Genomic DNA, 20,121 nt, shown 5'->3' with positions numbered 1-20,121 from the left:
GTTTTCAATGGGCTTTTTTTCCTGAGCCTCTTTTGAGTAAAACATGAACCATATCATATTTCAACCTGAATAGAAGTTTTGCAGTGTGTGAAAAGGAATAGTTCTGCTGTTAGACTGAGCCAGGACAAACCTCTACTCGCTACACTCACAGTCAGAAAGTCCCTGGGTTATAATAAGCTGCTTCAGTCGTCACCCAGGTCACCCCAGGCCCTCATCTCAGTTTGACAGAAAGAAGGGGAGAATAGTGTTGATTTACGCTTAAAATTTCTTCTTGAAAAAAAAGCACTTTGGATTCCAGACATTTTGGGTTTCTATGCATGTGTAAAAATAAAACGATATTTTAATACTTACTATTTTTTTTTTACCAGAATTGGATTTTGTTTTGCAGTTAAACACAAGAATATATTATTTTTGTATGTAAATGTGGTTATCTTTGTGTTGTTAACACTGATGTAGCTCAAGTGTGATATGTATAAACATAACCTTTTGTCACTGTTTTTTTTCATTGGTAGAAAGATAAGCTACTACTATTAAGATTTAGCATAGAACATTAGTATATTCTGGAGGCAAAATGTAACACAGCCAACATTAATTATACCACATGGAATGTTATAATAAAGTACCTTCTAAAATACAGTATGACTATAAAGAGCACTAAGAGCAGCAGCCTTTCTTCATAAATCTCACTTTAAAATAATAAAATGTCACTATTCTTCCGAGGCTTCTTCCAAATAATAAATTTTAAATTTAAGCTGGACCATTGAAACAAGCAAGCCACAATCCCTATTTTATTTTGTCAGTGAATTCCATGATGACACTGTATAATGAATTTACAATGTACAGATGTGGGACTCGCAGGGACCTCTTGCATCTTTAAACTCTGTCCTTAAAATAATGAAGGAAAACTGGTTGACAGCCATCTATAAACACAGACACACCGTTTTGCTGTTGGTGGACAGATAATGAATTCCTAATAACGTGCTAAATGCATAAGCTCTTCTAAACTCTTATCTGCTATGCTACAGCATCTCTTCACAGTGGGATAATGCAAAAGAATGTTCTTATCTAGATAGCAGAAAAAAAGAATATTTTTAAAATGCCACTGGACACCAGCAAGGCCCACATATATTAAAGATATATATTGCCATCTTTGACATGACCTTACCTCTTGACATATTTCATATAACGAGTAATAGAATTTTTTCTCTAAAACATTTGCCAAGAATGCTTTAAATGGAACTATCATTGGGAGTCATATACACATTTAAAAAGATTTGGGCTGCCTTCCAAGAATTACATATGCCTGAAAAAAATGCTTAAAAATTATATTCCTATATATGTGAACTGCACAGAAAACGTATGAGCCTGTACTGGTTTCCATTACCCCTGGATTTCTTGCTACACAATATACATGGTCTACCCGCATCCAAAGGCCATAGGGAAGGACCAACTGTAATACATACTGTGTCCAGTTTACAAAAGACTCCAGGTCTTGTGTCCCCTTAAGATGTTATGTGTGACAGTACAGACTTCCGTCAGTATTTGTTAAGAGTCTGGCTGGCGTTTGGGTCTGTGAAGAATCACTTATTGCCTGATGGAGATGTTTCATGTGAGCTATGGCTCTGTGGAGTACAGCTGTTAGGGGAGAGTATTATCAGTCAGGATAAAGATAAGCAGAATTCCCTCAATATCTCAAATGACCTACTGATTACTTGAAACTCATGTAGAACCACTGCTGATCTGAAAGGAAAATATTTTACAGACAGTACTCCTCACTATTGATTGTTTATTCAGATATTCTGATTAATTTTGGTCTTCTAGCTTCCAACGTGGAATCATAGAATGGTTTGGTTTGGAAGGGACCTTAAAGATCATCTAGTTCCAAACCCCTGCCCTGGGCAGGGACACCTCCCACTAGACCAGGCTGCTCAAAAGCCCCATCCAATGTGGCCTTGAACACCTCCAGGGATAGGGCCTCCACAGCTTCTCTGGGCAATCTGGGACAGTGTCTCACCACGCTCACAGTAAAGAATTTCTTCCTAATATCTAATCTAAATCTACCCTCCTTCAGTTTAAAACCAGTACCCCTCGTCCTATTGCTCCACTCCCTGATAAAGACCCTCCCCATCTTTCCTGTAGCCCCTTTAGGTACTGGAAGGGGCTCTAAGGTCTCCCCAGAGGTTTCTCTTCTTCAAGCTGAATAGCCCCAACTCAGCCTATCTTCACAAGAGAGGAGCTCCAGCCCTCTGATCATCTTTGTGGCCCTCTGGGAACATCATGGTCACATAGTCATGAATATTTTTCCTTATGTTATTCTTACCAGTCAAGCGGGCATCAAGTTAAGTCTTGGTCAGTGGTGTCTGGAAGCTGCATCCAACACTGCAGTTTAGGCATTGGAACAGAGAGAGTCTGAAATCTTAGCACCTGTGCTGTTACGAAATCTGGAGAGCATGACTAAGCTACCTTCACAGAGTATTTCTCACCCTAGATTTCCACTTGACCTTTGTTTGATGTTGCTGGGATGGCTGTCTTGGATTCATATCGCCCAGTGCATTGTGAAAATGAAAATGATTCTCACTTTTGGCCCACAAAGGCTTTTATCTTCTAAAAGCCTCTTCTTAAAAAATTACTTACTTAAAATATTGCATGAAGAATGAATCATAATATGATACTACTTTGTCTTTCTACACAACCTTCCATCCAGTTTTGTACTCAGAAATTATTTAGCCGTAGTACAAATATCTCTAGGGCAGATAATTCGAATCCTACGTCAGTAAACCTTGCCAGAGTTTCAGAAATGTCCCTTAAAATTTTTTTCTGAGCTTATTCAGTGACCTCAGTCGTGGAAGCTGACAGTATAGAAGTTGCTGTAGACAAACTTGTATGAAAGAGATAAATGAACTGGTTGTTATCTACATGAAGATGATACTTTGGATCATAATGGGGAAAAGTTAAGCCACAAAAGGATGACAGTGTTGAAAAAGCAGTGGCAAAGCATCTGTAATTCAACACTAAATACCAGCACTGCAAACAAAATAATATCACTAATACAGTTAAAATTAAACTATTTTAGAGACATTTCAGAAAGCCACAGGATACGCTTCAAGCATTACATCTAGAGTGTACAAAGCTGCACAAAAATTCAATTTAAAGTTGACAGTGGCCCAAAGTCCCCTGCATCCAAAGGTCATCACAGCTTCATTACAATGGGATTAACTAAAGCCTGCTTGAGAAGTAGTGGCTTGGGACAAGGTGAGAGGAACTACTCTGCAGCGGACAGTAGAACATGGGAATTCACAGAATTATCAGAGCAATGACACCATCTGTTGCATGTGGCATCATCTAATGTATTACTGACTGCGTTTGGTACAGGAAAGTGCTGAGTGGGAGAAAAGCCCCAGTGGCTCAGGTGACTGAAGTGCAGCCCTAGCTCTGATTTAAAGGGTCTCGTGCCACGTATTTGCAGTTACATCAAATAATATAATATATGGTTAGATATAATAGGTTAAATATAACAGCAGGCTACAGGAGCAGTGGGACTTTTTGTGTTGTTTCTGGATTTATCCTACAGTTTTCTTATTTCAGCAGAAGGGCTGATGATGTCAGTCTTGGGGAATATCACATGGAAACGCACACCTGCTGACCCCAGTGTAACAGCAGGATACAAGGGGAGACACATAGGTCAGAAGTCTTTCTTGGGGAACCTGTGGTTCAGTTCAGTTCAGACTTTTCAGGCCTGCACAGATGATCAGGATAAGGCTCTTTATGTGAACAATCATCAGGAGACGCAGAGGGGAAATACTCATGGAGAGACTGGGAATTCAACTGAGTTACTGGAAAAGACCAGCTTTGTTGAACTTTCAGGCTCTGGTATGGAATTTGGTAAACTGAAAGGTTCTTGCAGTAGGATGGTTTTAATTGTTTCTGGTACCTCCTTTAAATAAAAGGATGAATTTTCTGCAAGGTTTTTGCGTAGACCTGATTCTGCCACTTTAAGGCCACAGGAACTTCAGAAAGATCCCAGCTGTGACTGCTCCTGGGGATTTATTTTAGGAAATTTGCTTCCATGTTAACAATCACCAACACAGAATAGAAATCTGCACCTTTTTCTTTAGACTCTTACTAAGATCCTGGTGTCAAGGATAGCATCAAGTAAGAAAGAGGAAAACATGCCCTTGATATATTTCCAAGTGGTTCCGTTGTCACAGAGTCAATCCCCCACTGCCAGGAGGCAGATGAGTTGTTCCAATAATTCATTACTCACTCTGGCCTTTTTCTTCTCTTAGGAAAAATATTTATCCCTAAAGAAAAGCCCATAGAAACCCACACAGAAGAGAAAGTGACCCTGGATCCAGAACTAGAAGAAGCCTTGGCCAGCGCTTCAGACACCGAGCTCTACGACCTTGCAGGTTAGATAATATATAGGTATGATTCTCCTACATACACATCCAGTTCTCCTCTGCCTGGCCCTGCCACCGGCAGTGTCTCAAGATCATCTCCCAAGTACCTGCTGTTCCACTGTACAGATGGGTGCTTAATCTGTGAGCCACACATTGCCCATGAGGACATCAAGCGCGACTCGATAGCTGCTGCATTTTAGACATCTCTCATCCAATTATAATTGACGTGGCAGGCAAGGGGAGAAGATGAGCCAGTTAACATACTCTGGGGAAGGGAAGGGTCAAGACGGTAGACTGCAGGCTGGGGTGTTCGCATTGCAGTGGAGACCATTAATCTACTGCATCCACATTGTCTGTAGTGTACTATTGCTACCTCCTCTCAACTCTGGCATCCCAAATGGTGAGATGAACTTGTTAGGGGATGCAATGGATGAAGATCCTGCATCAATGAAGAAATATAGAATCTAACCCCTTGAATCAGAAAATTGGTGGCCAGCCGATTAGACGTGCCTTATTTCACCACTTGTAATTCTTTTCCTTTAACCCAAAGTATAATCTCATGTTCTAGAGTGTGCACAAAGGAAATAATTTTGAAATGTATCCACTTGCATAAATAACATTTGAAGCTACAGTTTAACAAAGGCCAATCTGTAGTTCTTCAGCCAGCTGTGATTTTCAAGCAGTTCATATCATGGGTAAATCATATGTTTATGCTAGTAAAAGATTATAATCTGAATCCCTAATTTGGGAAGAAGCAAACCAGCCAGGGCTGGTGAGATTTATGTCAATGGGTCATTCTAAGACCCCGCACAACCTAGTGTTGACACTCCCCATGGAACCATTGACATTTCCTGCCTTTTTCACCCAGTTCATAGTGGATCCTACCCTTCCCTGGGTTCTTTGAGGTCCATGGTCTGTCTTTTTGGGGCACTAGTCTACACAAAATTTTGGTGGGAGAATTTCAACTGTATTTAAAATTTTTTGGTTTTCATTTGGAAAATCCAAGTGAAATATTTTAGCATATTAGATTAATCTGAATCTGGGTTAGATCGACATTAATCTCAAAACTCTTGTACCTATTATACTGTCCTATTGGAGGACATGATCTTGACATTATCTTCTGTAATTCCTGGCTACAACACACATTTCTGGATGCATTAGCTTTGTCTCTGAGCGAAATGTGGTGTATTACAGGATTATAATTATATTTTATAATTATAATTATGGAAGAAGTATCATCATACACAGAACAGTTTATTCTTTGACACTATGGAAGTTCATTTGCAGAAAAGATAACTCTCTCTGCAGCTTCTTTTATGGAGTTATGATTTTTTTTGTCATTTCTCTCATAATAGTTTATATTCTCACTATTTGAAGTCCTGGAATATATTCTTTTTTTCCCCAAGTATGTTAGCATCCATATGCTTCTATAAGAAACCCCAGTGTGAATGCCAATTTATTAAGCTAACCACAGGTACAGTCGAATTCTTTTTGGATATGCCAAACAATACAACAAGGAGCAATAGGAGGTTCAGATTGTATATTATAGGAAAAAAATTATTAGGGATGTAGCACTGAAACAAGTTACCCGAAGAGACTGTGGGATTTCCATCCCTGAATGTTTTCAGGATCCAGCTAGACAAAGCCATGGCTGACCTGGTTAATATTGGCAACACTCCTGCTTGAGGGGGAGGCTGGACAAGGTGACCCGTAGTGGTTCCTTCCAGCTGGCATTTCTGTGATATGCATACTACACTGCTTCACTTGTTCAAAAACTTACATTAAAATGTCTGTATCTCCAGTATTTAGACCCCTAAAGACTCTCCCTACAAACAAGTATGACTCAGAATTAGCATTTTATAAAGGGTTTTTTGTTTGGGGAACTAAACTAGAATTTGTAGCAGATATTTTTCTCCAATCTTTGTTCCTGCCATTAATATCCTGTTCCTGGTATTTACACATTTTAGCTGTTCTTGGAGTGCACAACATGGTCAACAACCCAAAATTTAATGAAGGAGGAGCCCGCACTAAAGATGGAAAAGGAAGCGTGAGAAGTAAGCAAGCAGATTTCTCTTGTGGGCTGTATGTTATCTTTAGGGACTTGTAAACCTATAGGTTGGGTGTATTGGTCTAATTTAGTGTAATGTAACTTGACCTTACCTTGACTGATCTAACTAATCATAAGGGGAAGCTCTTTAAAGTAAATATAATCTTAATATTCGTTATCTATAATGACAACAGTACTATGCAAATAAATCATTCCTAAAGAGCTTCGTTTTCCTAGAGAGCAATAACCGGCTCTGCAGAGGTGCTTGAAAAGCTGGGCGTATTTAAGAAGCCAAGACATATATATTTTCACCCCACTTCAGTTTAGGCAGCAGACAGAAAACACAGCGCGCTGTAGCTAAGGGGCGGCCAGGGCACAGGCCAGGCCATCTCTCTCCGAGTCCCTGCAGTTCCGCAACTGAAGAATGACTTGTAACCATGGGGCTGGAGCATGGCAGAATCCCTGGCAGAGTCACATCTCTGACCGGAGTCACGTCAAGCTGCCTTCACAGGGAGGCAGAGACCGCATGGATGTTCTCCTGCCCCAGCTGCTCTCTTGTCTACTACCTCCACCTTCCTTCTGTGGCAGCACATTTGAACGTTTGCTGTTAGGGCTCCTTAGGTACACAGGGAGTGTAATTGTTCAGGAAATCCCCCAACAGAAGCCACTGTAGTTACTAAAACCAAATCCAAAAATGTTTGCTCTAAAGAAACAGACCTTTGGTGAATCAGAACTTAGCTCAAAAACCAACAGGAGGTTGGATGGGGCGAGAAATGGGTACGTCTGAATTCCAAGTTTTTCTTGAGAGCTGCCAAGCCTTGATCCAGAGCTCATCACCTCCAAGCTCTGGTATGTCAAGTGGACTAAACTTTGCTTTTTAAGACAAAATTGTGGAATGCTCTTTTCTAGGGAAGCCGTACTCAAAAAACGATATCTTCTTGTAAGGCCATGAGAACAGCAGCTATCTTTACCAAGGACTTTCATTTCCATCCTTCTTTACTAAAGGCGAGGTGGGAAAGTAGACAGGACACCGTGTCACTTCATTTTTCTCAGGATTAAGGCTGCTCTGCAAGCCTCCCCAGTGGGGCCCTGTGCAAGCTGCCGTCTATCTCATAACAGGCAACTGCATGCATTACTAATCCACATAGATTTCAGAGTATTTTTGTTGTACTGAGTCAAAATGTCAGCTATGTGAGTCAGCTGAACTATGCTCCAATCATAGACTTAAGAACCAGAAAATCACTGTCACATCACTTTATTCTTTGGTCCAAAAGCAATACCTTTCCTTAGCCAAGTGAAACGCTTCAGTAAAAGAGGGAGACATCTCAGAAGTTGCCCATCGATGTGGCAAAACAGCACCATTATTAAAGAAACAAGATAAAACTCATGGGAAGCAACAAGAAGTAGAAAGTGAAAAATCCTGCTAACTCTAGACTGAGTATACTGCAATGTCTAACCTGAGGACAGGGTGCAAGTCTCTCCCCAGGTCCCAGCTTGGCAGGGTGTTGCCTCAAGTGCAAAAAATGCTTTGCTGTTTTTTGTTTACTTTCCTTCCTTGCCTCCAAGATAGGGTGAATTCTCTTTTACCATTTAGCATTTTACCAGTAGTTTAGCATTTTAGTAGTTTTCAATTTCCTACTCCTTAGAAAGGCTGGAACGTTATTCAGTGTAATTATTGTGAAGTCTCTCAGGGAATTAGGAAAAAAAAAAGTTGAGGGTAAAAGGGAGCAGAGTGAAAACAGGCTCAAGGTTTGTGTATGACTGTCTCTACTAAGAATATGAGTTGTCAAAAAACCACTTGGTTTTCTTTTGGCCCATGATATGGCATGAACTTTACCTGTTGCACTGAACAGCAATGCATAGTACATTAAGACTCAAGCACAAGTCTTCAATATCACTCACTGTCTGCAACATAAAATAAAAGAGTTTAAACATACTTGTGGTCAGTAACATATTCCTTTCTTGCCTCTAGTGGCTTCAGTGGTCAGGGTTTATAAATTAATCTCTGCAGCTACATGCGTGGGAATTAGAAGTACTAATTCTGTTCTCAGCTATGATTTTTATGCTTCTCTAAGAATATTTATAGCTCATAGCTTCTAGCATTAAAAACTGTATCTCCTTGGATCATGAATACTCAAAGACTTCATAAATCTTGGTGCTGGCAGACAGACTTGCTTTTCATGCTTTGATAGTTTTATTCTTTAGAAAGTGCAGATGTTGCAATTTTACAAGAGCTAATTGAATTTATCGTAAGGCTGATAGCATTAGCCGAGAGAAGGAAACTGAGGGGCCTCCTGGTCATGGCCCTTTTTGTTAGCACAGTCTGTTCATAGGTGCTGGGACATTTTCTCACTAATGTGATGGGAAAGTTCTGAGCACACCTTCCTTTACAGGTGCTAGGCAAGGAGCAAAGCAGCCCTTGCAGTATATTACATCCTATACAATAGTCTTTAAAGCTGCTTTGGCTCAAATTAATTGTACCTGGACTTTTGTACATAAAAGGAGGAATTTGCCCATGATGATACTGCCCAGCCGCTGCGACAAGCCTCCAGTGACATGCTTCTGGGTGCACAGAAGATGCAAAGGGCAAGGCAGGGATAACGGGGCTAATACTCCTGTTTCCAAGTTTTGTGGTTCGTATAAACCCTTTCTTGAATGCTACAGTACAAACCTAAATGGGACTTGAAAAGCCAGACTGCAGACTGTTAGTGATGATGCCTGCTCCTCACGTCAACGTTTCATGAGATCTTGTGTTGCAGATGTGGTGAAAGGTGAAAAGGTCAAGCCCATCTTTGAGGAGCCACCTAATCCGACCAATGTGGAAGCAAGTCTACAAAGGATAAAAGCAAATGATCCTAGTCTGACAGAAATTAATCTCAACAACATAAAGGTAGATGCTTTGGCTTCATTTATGTCATCATAGGAGGGTTTATTCAAGTATTTCCAAAGCCCTTGCCTTTTATCTTCAAATTTTGTCTCTCTCTACTGTTCAGAAGAAGCAGAACACACAGGAAGGGGGCGTGGAGGGAACTGTTGTAGAGGCTCCAAGGTCATCAATGCCTGATATTGAATTAGATGCCAATTAAAAGCCCAAGGGGTGATTTCCTCTGGCTGCCTTCCTTTAGCAGACTGTAAAGCAAGATATCTCATGGGCACTATGTAATCATCACGGGCCAAATTCAATTAGCCCACACCTGCAAATGGAGGAGCTGGCATGCGGAGACTGGGCAACCAGCAGCAAAATAGGAAAGTAGCTCAGAGATCAGTCACATGCTTGCGTTGGCCTGACCCAATTAAAGGCAGCGCTGACATCCCTTCCTAGCACAGGCCTCCACGGGTCTCTGAAGGCCACTATGAGCAGAGCACGCATTGTCCTTTCTGAGATACTCTTATAAACATTGGGGATGTTTAAATTGCTTAGACTGTAGCTGTTAATCAATCAGTTTGATAATAATTAAAATCAGTGTCTAGCGATGTGACTGGCTTTCCTATTTACTGGATATTTCTTCTTAATGCAGAATATTCCTATTCCAACACTGAAAGAATTTGCAAAAGCTCTGGAAAGCAACACGCATGTGAAGACATTCAGCCTTGCAGCTACTCGAAGCAATGACCCTGTAGCTATTGTAAGTTTAAACACTGTCTGGAACAAACCCACAACAATTTTTAAGTAGGTCTATGTCTGCTTTAGGATGCATTCTTTATTTTCCCTTGCAGAATTTCCCTGTGACTATGCAAAGTAGAAGTGTGATCTCTTCTGATCTACCTCTATGTTCTTCTAAGCCTTTCTGTCTTTCGTTTCTTTGTAGGTACTAAGCCACGTTTTGCAGATTCTCTGTTATTCCCTGAAACTCTCAAGATGTTGTCTCATGTTCCCTCTTTCTGACCCCTCAGGCATTTGCAGATATGTTGAAAGTGAACAAAACACTGAAGAGTCTGAATGTAGAATCCAACTTCATCACTGGGACGGGTATTTTGGCACTGATTGATGCACTGAAAGAGAATGAATCCCTGACAGAGATTAAAATTGACAACCAGGTAAAGAGAGACGATTGAGCGAGTCCACTTTCCCCCCCTTCTATATAGATTCCCAGAGGGTTCTCCTAGAGGCCTCTGGCAAAGTCAAGGCAGCCTCTGTGGCTGTCATTCTGCACCTCATGTCCCATGCCCATGCAACCAAACAGGGGAAATCTAAATAAAACTGGTCAAAGCCAAATATAAAACCCAGAGCAAAATCTCCAGGGATGGGATTCTCTTTGTAGTTTGCAGCACAGCACTGAAATACAACCACTTATTTCCCTCTCATATGAAAACAAATATTTTGTTTCTTTTGGGGACATTTCACATCACCGACAGAGGCAGCAGCTGGGGACAGCTGTAGAGATGGAGATTGCCAAGATGCTGGAGGAGAACTCCAAGATTCTCAAGTTTGGATACCAGTTCACAAAGCAAGGTCCAAGAACCAGGGTAGCAGCAGCTATCACTAAGAACAACGATCTGGGTAAGATGCTACTACATCTACTCATCATTTGTTTACGTGAGCCAAGCCTTGACCTTCCTAGATGCATCTTTTCCTATCGTACGTAAGATCGAATTTTAACTCTACAACATTCCACCTGCTGTATGTGAGGGGTGATGCATAGCTCCACGGACTCTAGAGCAGACAACAGCAAGATCTTTCTGCGATTAGGAGCCACTATTCTTCTCCCACTCCTGCTGGGAAGGGGAGTTATTTCAGCCTTTTCCATGAAGCACCCTGCATTTCCAGCTGCCCTTTCAGCTGTTCTGGCCAGTAAAGCAGAGAGCCAAACCCATCCTGTTTGTTCAGTCCTCACCTCTTTGCCCTGCCCATCATGACAGACCAGGCCTGCCCAACCAAGGGAACAAAAAAGACTCTCCTGCCTGCGTGACCACGTACAGGCAAAGACAATAAAGCTTTGCAAGTTTTACCTGAGCGTGACATGCTCTGCCCCGTGTGCTCAACAGAGCAGAATAAGAAGGAGATGACTAGGCAGGAGTAGTTTACAGTAGGAAGGAAAAAAAATTAACTATGTGTTTTTAATCAATTCTACTTCAAAGTGAGGTGTCAAACCATGATGCCTTTGCTGGCTTCAGCTTGGGTTTCTCTCTGTGAGAACTGAGATAAAAGTTGAGCTACAACCTATTTCTTTCACACATACTTTTATCTTTTTGCAGTTTTAATTTTTAGCAGAACTTAAGCATTCCAGTGATATACTATTGGTCCTGAAACTATCAGTGTCCCAGAATGGTGTTTGAAACGTCCCACCAACAGAGAAAGACCTTTTTTTTCCCCACTGTTTAACCAGTTGCCATTAGACATATGTCCTGTACCTCATCTTCATTTTTCTGCTTTTGCATTGTGTGGTTTTGTTCAAGATTTAGTAAGACAGAATAACTTAAAGAATTCAACAGAATAAAATAAATGAAGCAACAAAACAGTGGAAGCAGACACAAATGACTGATGTTACACTGTAGACTTTGCAATAATGCAGTCTGCCAAGAAAGCACTATGAAATAAACCTCCTGATAGTAAAGTAATGCAATGTTTGTAGTAATATATTGTTGTTATTGACTTTCTGTAGTGAAAAGTGTTCATTCATCCAGTTTTACTGCTTTTGTTCTGTCCTTCAGCAGTTCAGTATCAGAAAGAGGACATGACAGTTTGATGTAACACCAAATTTTGTATCACAGAAACAGTGAACCTCACTAATCTTATCTGACCAAGTCAGAGCAGACTCATTACATTTTTATTAGGGTATGGAGTAGCAAATGGTGCCCAACTAGACCTGCTCTATACCAGCTGAAATGCATCCTAAGTACTGTAAGAATTCACAGAGGGCTGCTTATCAAAATAATACTGCCCATAGCACAAAGCTCATCACTCTCCGCTTTGCTAAATGGTAACTTCAACTTGGTTTCTAGTGAGAATCCAGGGTTAATTATCTTACTATCAGACAGATGGCTGATGCAATCAGAGCATATGAAGTTTAAACAGATAATATAAGGTCCAATGTGATGTTTTCCTTGTTGCCAATACTCACTGATATCCATACCTAAGAGTACTTCAAATTATTTTCTAAAAGGGGATGATTATTGTTTACCTATATAGTATACACTTGTGCAGTTACAAAAGTTATTAATTTTTGGTGCCTAATGTTTAAATAATCCAGAGCACTGCCATGAAGACTAGAGCAAACCAGTATCAACTTAGCTGGAACACAGTGGCTTTTAAATGAACCGTAAAACCTGTAACAAAAATCTAAGGGGAGCTATTGGGAGGAAGAACTGGAAATGGTGATTTCTTCATCATCTAAAACCTTTAAGTCAGAATCTGATTTTTATAGAAAATGTATTGATATGAACACCTGGTGATATATAAAAGTGCAGTTTAGATACAATTGTTTTGTGTGGCATTAAGATCTGTTAATTACAGCATTTATGGACATAATTCTTCTGAGTATTTTTTAGAATCTTCTTCCTTCCTGTTCACGTTACTGGGAAGGCAATGTGTCAGCGAGAAAAGTCCTTAGGCTCTCAGGAAAGCAATAATGACTGCTCTTTTCTTGTTTTATTGGTCTAGTTCGTAAAAAGCGGGTGGAAGGAGAGCGGCAGTAGCCACGCCATAGAGGATGCACAGCAAGATTGGAGGCCACTAACAACTGCAGTCTCAGTGTGCTCACTGGTCAGAAGGGAAAGCACTGGAAAACCATTACAATGGGATTTATTATTTGTGTTAATGTCTCCTTTTAACCTTGAAAACACAGTCTGTTCTTTTCTAATTTTCACGGTTAATTTTTATGAGAAAGAATCATAGTTGGTTTGATTTTAATGAAAAGAATGTTTTGCAGTATCTGAAGCCAATACGCAGAATTTTAATTGTGTTACTGAGCTTAACATCTAGTGACTCTGATCCTTATTTTAGACACTTTTTGGTATGTTAAAATATGATCTTGTGTATGGATAAGGGATTCTCTGCTGAACATAGAAATTTTAGGGCCAAGTTCTGCAATGCCTTATGTTTGAGAATAATCCTTACTTGTATGTGTATAGTCCTGTCGAACTGAACCCTGCAAAGGGATGCTCCCAGGAGTAGAACTAGTAATGCCAGTACAAGTTTGCAGGATCACAGCCTTGAGCCTCTCTCCTGCAGTGGGATCTGGGCAGCTGGAACCGCGTTGGCACAGCGCCCTTCTACCGTCTTGGGTCTCCACCCGTCCAGCTCCAAGTGCAGGATCACGCCTAGACCTATAAACATTGTCAAAGCCTACTTGTTTACATAAGCTTAGGTTAGGTGGATCATTTCACAATGTTACACTGATATTTGTTATCCTTACTCCACACTGTAAAGTAATACTAGTGCTGCCAATCCTATAGACTTTGAATGTTTTGGGTTTTTTTCTAGGCCAACAGGTTTTTATTTGCTATTAGAATGCACATTTTACAGCTATTAATCTAAACAAGTATTCTGAGCAATATTTGTTTTACTTTGAGCCATGCATTTGACTTTTTTTTTAGTTCTGGTATTTATGTACATTTGTTGGTATTATAGAACTGTTCTCAGGACCTTTAGATGAAGATTAATTAAATAGTGAATCCAGGAGAGCAGCTGTGCTACCAGGAAAAAACATTAAAAGGGTAGCTGTGACAGCTATATAACTTACATTTATAGGCTCTGGTTCGGGTTTGCCCCTGTATCACAAGGCACTTAGGTATTTGCATCAGTGCTTAGCTGAATAAGGGCAGATTTAAGCATAGACACAAATGCTTTGCTAAATCAGGGCCTTAACTCAGATGCCGGACATAATCTTAACCCAGTGGAAAACACTTGGGAAGCCGCAACTAACCCTGATGCTCAACAGCATCAAAATTTTAGTAAGAATTCAGTCTGACGTTTCGTTTTGTGTATTTTACAGTCTAAAACTATTCTCTACCACTGTTTTATCACTGCCAACAGTTGTCTCTGACTAACAGCCAGAGGTTCATTTTGGTTACACGTAGGCATGCTGTAAGAGCTCAGGGAGCCATGGGTTAGGTGTGTCACACATACCAATGCTTTCAGAAAGCTGTAGAAATGCACCTGGGGATAGTCCTGCTCCCTGGGAAACACCAGCCTCTCCTCTGAGAACTCCTTCAGGACACCAGGGATGAAGCACTGCTTCCTTCATCTGGGTGACAGGACAATGCAGAGTGACTCCTGACCCGGGCGTCAGAGCTGTGAGCCACTGTGCAGCTGGGCATCCAGGGATTAGAAACTGGGGGAGCCCTAGGAGCAGGTGGTACATGTTGGACATACTTCCCTGCAGGATGTTTTCATGACCAGTGCTGGGGTGCAAGCTAACAGGAGGAACCTTCCCTCTGTGCCTTTTGTAATGGAAATGAGTAGGTCCAAGACAACACTCTTCCTGTTGGATACCAGTGTTCATACTGGAGTCCAAACTGAATGATATACACTTAAATCCCACTAAAATAGTTTGCTAAAGTGGTCTGCTGAGCTGGGATGTAAAGTGCAGTATCCCTGGGGAGCTCCCAGTCTTTACAATTTCCACCTTTCTCTCCCTTCCCCAGAATAAAGCTGAAACCTTTGATTTGCAAGTAAAAAACCCAACACACAGGGGACTCCTGCTGAGATTTTCCCTGGATCCATGCAGGATTTGATGTGAAAAACTTTGATATCCCATTAAAAAAAATGACAAGTTCTTTAACACAGTCATAACTCCACATGGGCTTAAATAAACAGCCCTTAAAAAACATGCAGATTGCCAGGGGAATACTGGGTTTTGCAGCACCAAGTCTAATACGTAGGAAGAATCCTCACACCGCAAACCAAAAGACAATGGTCACTGACAAACTTCAGTGATTAGAATCACACTGCCCGTATTTTCGTCTTCTTTTCCTTTGATCCAACCAAGGGAATCCCAACTATCAATCAATTTTTTTAATGCATTTTGAAGATTTTTTTTAATAGTTTTTTTTTTTTAAAGGTGGTACGTGTATGTGTTTAAGGGAAACAAGTGCAATCCATTTCTAGTCTTAATTGCCATTTAAAGTGTCGGTATTTGCATGCAGCAGTTTTGCAAGGATGGATTGGTCTGACTGCTTCATGATGTCTGCAGCATGTCAACCTGTACAGCTTTGCTCAGAGCCACACAAGTGGTTATAAAGTCAGGTGGCTCCATCCATGTCAGCTACCGTTTGCATCATGGACCAAGGTACCCGGCTGGGGAAATCCCTGTGGGCTCTCTGTCCCTTCTTCGGCCATGCCTTTTGCACAGGCATGTTTCCTCTGAAGGAAGGATTCCTCAGGCACTCCAGAGTTTCATCTCCAACACCAGCCCCACCATGCACTAGCAGACAGTGCCTGGAGCTGTGCACCCCGTGTCGGGGCACCTGGGAGGTCTGGCCCCTTCCAGCAGGCCTGAGGAGAACTCTTAATCCCTGGCCATTTTCTCCAGGCAGCTGCTGCCGGCCCCTGCCAGGGGGCTCGGTGACCAGGGACATCTCTGTCCTGCCTCTTCTTGGCTTGGTTGTCACCTGGCCTTGAGCATCACAAATCAAACACTGCAAAAATATAAAGATCTGTTCAATACAACAACAGCACAGGGTGGTGATGCTTGAAGGCATATTTTCATATTAATATTGGATTATTTAGCTGGTTAAAAATCTCTGCAACTAACACGAAGGGGGTCAGGACATGACTAGTTATTGTAAATTCCACTTTCAAGCAACACCTGGCATACTCAACGCTGAATGGGGAACGGGGACAGAAGAGTCCTTTTTTCTTAAGCAAACATTCAGGAGTAACTGTCTATTTTTGCACATTGCTTCTCGTGTTGACAGCTTCAGTTTGGTTTGTATTTTTTATATATTTTTTCATGGAAAAGCTCAACTTTGTGCGTGTCCTAATATACATGTGAATTGTAGCGTGCACTAAGGACCATATGTGTACACGTATAACTCTAGATGAAGAACAAAAGTAATTGCATGCGCACAGTGTGGTGCATATTACTCGAGAGGAAGGGAATTACCATGCTATGTAACAGTGACTCCCCAGCATTGTGTTTTTTCTAAATAAATCTTCATAAAGGATTTGGCTTTTGCAATTTCTCACAGGTTTGTGCCTTGAATCAAGCCTCCCTTGATGCTCTGACATTAGATTAAGCAACTTTCTGCACTGTGGCTCTTGCAGCTTTCACTCGTTTGCATTCTCTGCCATGTTTCGCCTTCTCCCCATGTTGCACGCACTGAGCTGGAGCTCTGTGAATGATGGTTGGGTGCTCAGAACCAGGACTGGGGGCAGAGCAACCCAGATTCTCCTCCAAGGTTTAACAGACCTCCCAGATTTACAGCAAGTTCATCATACCTGCCCATGCCTCGGCTTGCACACTCTGACATCTACCTAATACTTTCCTGCCTCCCGACTCAGCGAATGCTTGTGAAACTCTGAGCTCCTCAGAGGAATATGCAGCAAGAGATGCACTTTTCTCTAAAGGAAATAAATGGGAAATTAAAACCTACCACTTCCAGAATGTGTCATTATCTGAGATACTTTGGGTCAGATTTCTGTGATGCATCTAGACATCTAAAGCTGCACATGAAAACCCATGGTATTTTTAGGAGTGACTAGGTGCCGGCTCTCACCAGCTGCAATGTAAGTTTAGATACATCAGATACATAAATTCCTGTCCTTAGGCAGCTACATACCGTAAGAATCTGGCCCAGGCATGCAACACCCTTTTGGGAACTTACATGCTTTTGAAAATTATGCCCCATATCCCAAGACTAGATTGTATTACTAGAGTTCTTTTATCATTATTTTTTTAATATTTGCCATGGCTCTAAAAATAAGTACACAGTAAAAAGTGAAGACAACCGAAAAGCGGAACTCTTCTACAATGCTTAATATTTTCTTTAGGTCTGGTTTCAATTTTTACAGTTCTGAAATTATGTGACAAGGCAATAATAGATCTCTGCATGCTGCTGTTCTTTTTTGAAGTAAAAAATGAGTGCAATTTATAAAAGGTTGCTGACATTGTAGCTGCACAGACTAGATTTCTTGTTTACTTCATAACTAACAGGGAAGAGAGATTTCACTGTTTTGCGAAATTTAGAATCCAATTCAACTGTGTGAAGTTGCATGCATAAAATCACTATTCTCTGATCAGGGCCTTGCATACAAAACAGAGGAGAAGCACTATATCAAATTATCCCTCCTCAGCTAGCTTCTACTCAGAAAGCCTGCAAAGTGGGCTTTCTGTGAGCATCAGGTAGAGAGGCACTTATTTCCTGCCCTCTCTTCTCCACACAGTGTCTCAGCAATGTTCTATATGTCACCTCGTTAGAATTTGACAGTGAGAACTTACACTGATTTCTCCCAGGGTATACACAGCTCTAAGCTTCAAGAGAATCAAGCGCATTGTAGAGTGCCTAAAGGCATAGACTGAGTTAATGAACTGTTAATCTGACCCTTTGAACTGTTCAGTTGATCCTTAGAACACTCAGCACTTAGAACACCCTGCAAAATATGCGTAAAGACCGTTAAAAAAGAAACCTCAGAACATCTCCCCGTGAACAATGTGCTCTCTGCAATCCCAGGGAAGTTCGGTTTACCCATAGAGAAACAAAACAACTTCCCTACCCATATAAAGACCACCTTTACTTATGTCAATACTTTAACTCTGAAATCTCACAGTTGCTACTTTTCCTCTCTTGCACGCCAGAAAAATGGATGAGAGACTTAAGAAAATGAGGGAATCTCATAGAGAAAGAAGAGGAGGTAACTGTGTCCCGGTATGTGGTTCTGCTGGGATTTGCGGAGCCTAACACCAGAGGCAGTGCTCATGGGAACTATGCAGTGCAATTCCCAAATCCTCAGTCATAAGGGAATCAGAGAATACAGCTGCAGAGAAGCTCGTGAGGTCATGCACCCCATTTCCTATTTCCGAGATGGGGTTTTATTTCTACATACTTGATAGCTTTTGTGAAAAGACTTGTTTTGGTCCTGCATCCCTTTCATTACAGGGGTTGTGTTGAAGTCCCTTGGGATTTTTACTATGAATGCAATATATGCTAAGGAGCACAGGAATCAGGTTTACTGATTTTACTTTACTTTAGGAATCACATTCTTTCCTTGCACCCACTTCTTTGCAGAATGAAAATTTCGTGTACGAACAGTTGAAAAATAACTCATTTACAAAAAGAGGATTAGTACTATTCTTAAGGCCTCTGAGCATGCATCTTTGTATCTTTCCTATTCCAGTCTGCTCACTCCTCTCACAAGCCTGAGAAACAGCAGGGCAAACCCCAGGTGCTTAATTTTCTACAAGGAATGCCAGGTCAGTCTCCCATGGATGTGATCCGGAGTGACAGCCTGAACTGCAGCAAGCGGCATTTACCACTGGCCATCCATCTCCTGCCGCTGCCACACAGAAGGTCCACAGCTTCTGTTCTTTTGATGCACCTACCCAAAAGTCAAACCTCCTCAATTTTGACTGATACAGAAACTCCAGGGAGCTGTAATACAACATCAAAGCAGCAGAGGTGCAAGCTGACTAAGTTTTGTGCCATACTGCAGTGGCTCTGACCTGTCTGCCTGCGGGTTTCTCCAGCCGCAGCTGCAGCTCTGCACTCCGTGCCCAGTGGCAAGATGCTGCCCAGCCTGCAGAAGGCTGGCACGCAAACGCAGCGCGTGGAGAGCACTGATGGTGGGCAGAGGAACAGGGCGAGTTCTCTGCTGGGTGTGCAGATGTTGGACAGCAACCACAGCACCGCGCAGCGCTCAAATCAAGTTTTTAACTATTTTAATAGAGGACAGCATTTGCGTATTAAAAACAACCACCACCAAGGAATCTCTGTCATTCTAATCCATTTCAGCTATATCAAATATCCGCCTATGTCTGAATGGAGCAGAATGGTCAATGGCACTTAAGGTTTCTTATTTGAGGAAGAGGAGGAGGGGAAAAAACAGCAGAACTGTATTCAGCTCGTTCCCAGCCACAGGAAAGTGCTTTAAATATTCATGCTTTTCTTGTCCATTCCAGTAAAGCAGATGAGCACAAACAAAAGCAGCATGAAGGGCCTCCCTTAATGAGGGTCTGTTTGTTTCTTATAGCCAGCTGCCTGACTTTACTGAGTCTAACATTAGGTAGACTCGTTCAATGAGCAAGGGAGGAGAAAACAAGGCTGTCAGATAAAGCAATTGCATGTATTGTTTCACTCTCTATCTTTTCTGATAATGACTGCATTGATACTATATTGCACAGAATCTGGAAGCAACATTTCATACTTGCAATTTATTTCCCATCCATCACCACAGGTGCAGGTCACCTAAAAGCTGCCTAGACTCTCGATCTATGTTGGTGAACACTATATATAAAGAATTCCCCGAACCCGAGAATCTTGCATTGATTCTGCCACTTGTCCATGAAAGGGTTATATACTCATCAGCTGTCTAAATCAGCATTAAGAGCTTCCAGATGATGATGGTGAAGAAAGAGGTCACTGCGTGCAAGTGTCTGGTGAACCGGGGCGTTGGCATTCTTGGTTAGTTTGTACTCCAGCAGCGCTGGCACACTGCAGACACTGCTGTTAGTCGTCCACATTAACTAGGTTGCTTAGAGGTCAAATGTGTTTTCTTATTACAGTTCACTGAACTCC

At 41.5% G+C, this 20,121-nt stretch overlaps 1 protein-coding gene across 2 annotated transcripts in view; it reads left to right on the top strand.

Moving 5' to 3' along the window:
* LOC141748633 (tropomodulin-2) overlaps window positions 1–16,554 on the top strand; it is a 36,873-nt gene extending 20,319 nt beyond the window's left edge. For both annotated transcript variants that reach the window (XM_074601028.1, XM_074601030.1), the window contains exons 4-10: window positions 4,287–4,409; window positions 6,368–6,454; window positions 9,207–9,337; window positions 9,966–10,073; window positions 10,342–10,485; window positions 10,804–10,948; window positions 13,049–16,554. In XM_074601028.1, the coding sequence (XP_074457129.1) occupies window positions 4,287–4,409; window positions 6,368–6,454; window positions 9,207–9,337; window positions 9,966–10,073; window positions 10,342–10,485; window positions 10,804–10,948; window positions 13,049–13,083 (773 nt within the window). In that variant the 3' untranslated portion in view covers window positions 13,084–16,554. The remainder of the gene's footprint in view (window positions 1–4,286; window positions 4,410–6,367; window positions 6,455–9,206; window positions 9,338–9,965; window positions 10,074–10,341; window positions 10,486–10,803; window positions 10,949–13,048) is intronic.
* Window positions 16,555–20,121: the final 3,567 nt, after the last annotated feature.

Source organism: Larus michahellis, chromosome 9 (genome assembly GCF_964199755.1).
Source record: "Larus michahellis chromosome 9, bLarMic1.1, whole genome shotgun sequence".
NCBI classification, from domain to species: Eukaryota; Metazoa; Chordata; class Aves; order Charadriiformes; family Laridae; genus Larus; species Larus michahellis.
The sequence above is the reverse complement of the archived record's forward strand: the minus strand, read 5'-3'. Positions and strand labels throughout refer to the sequence as shown.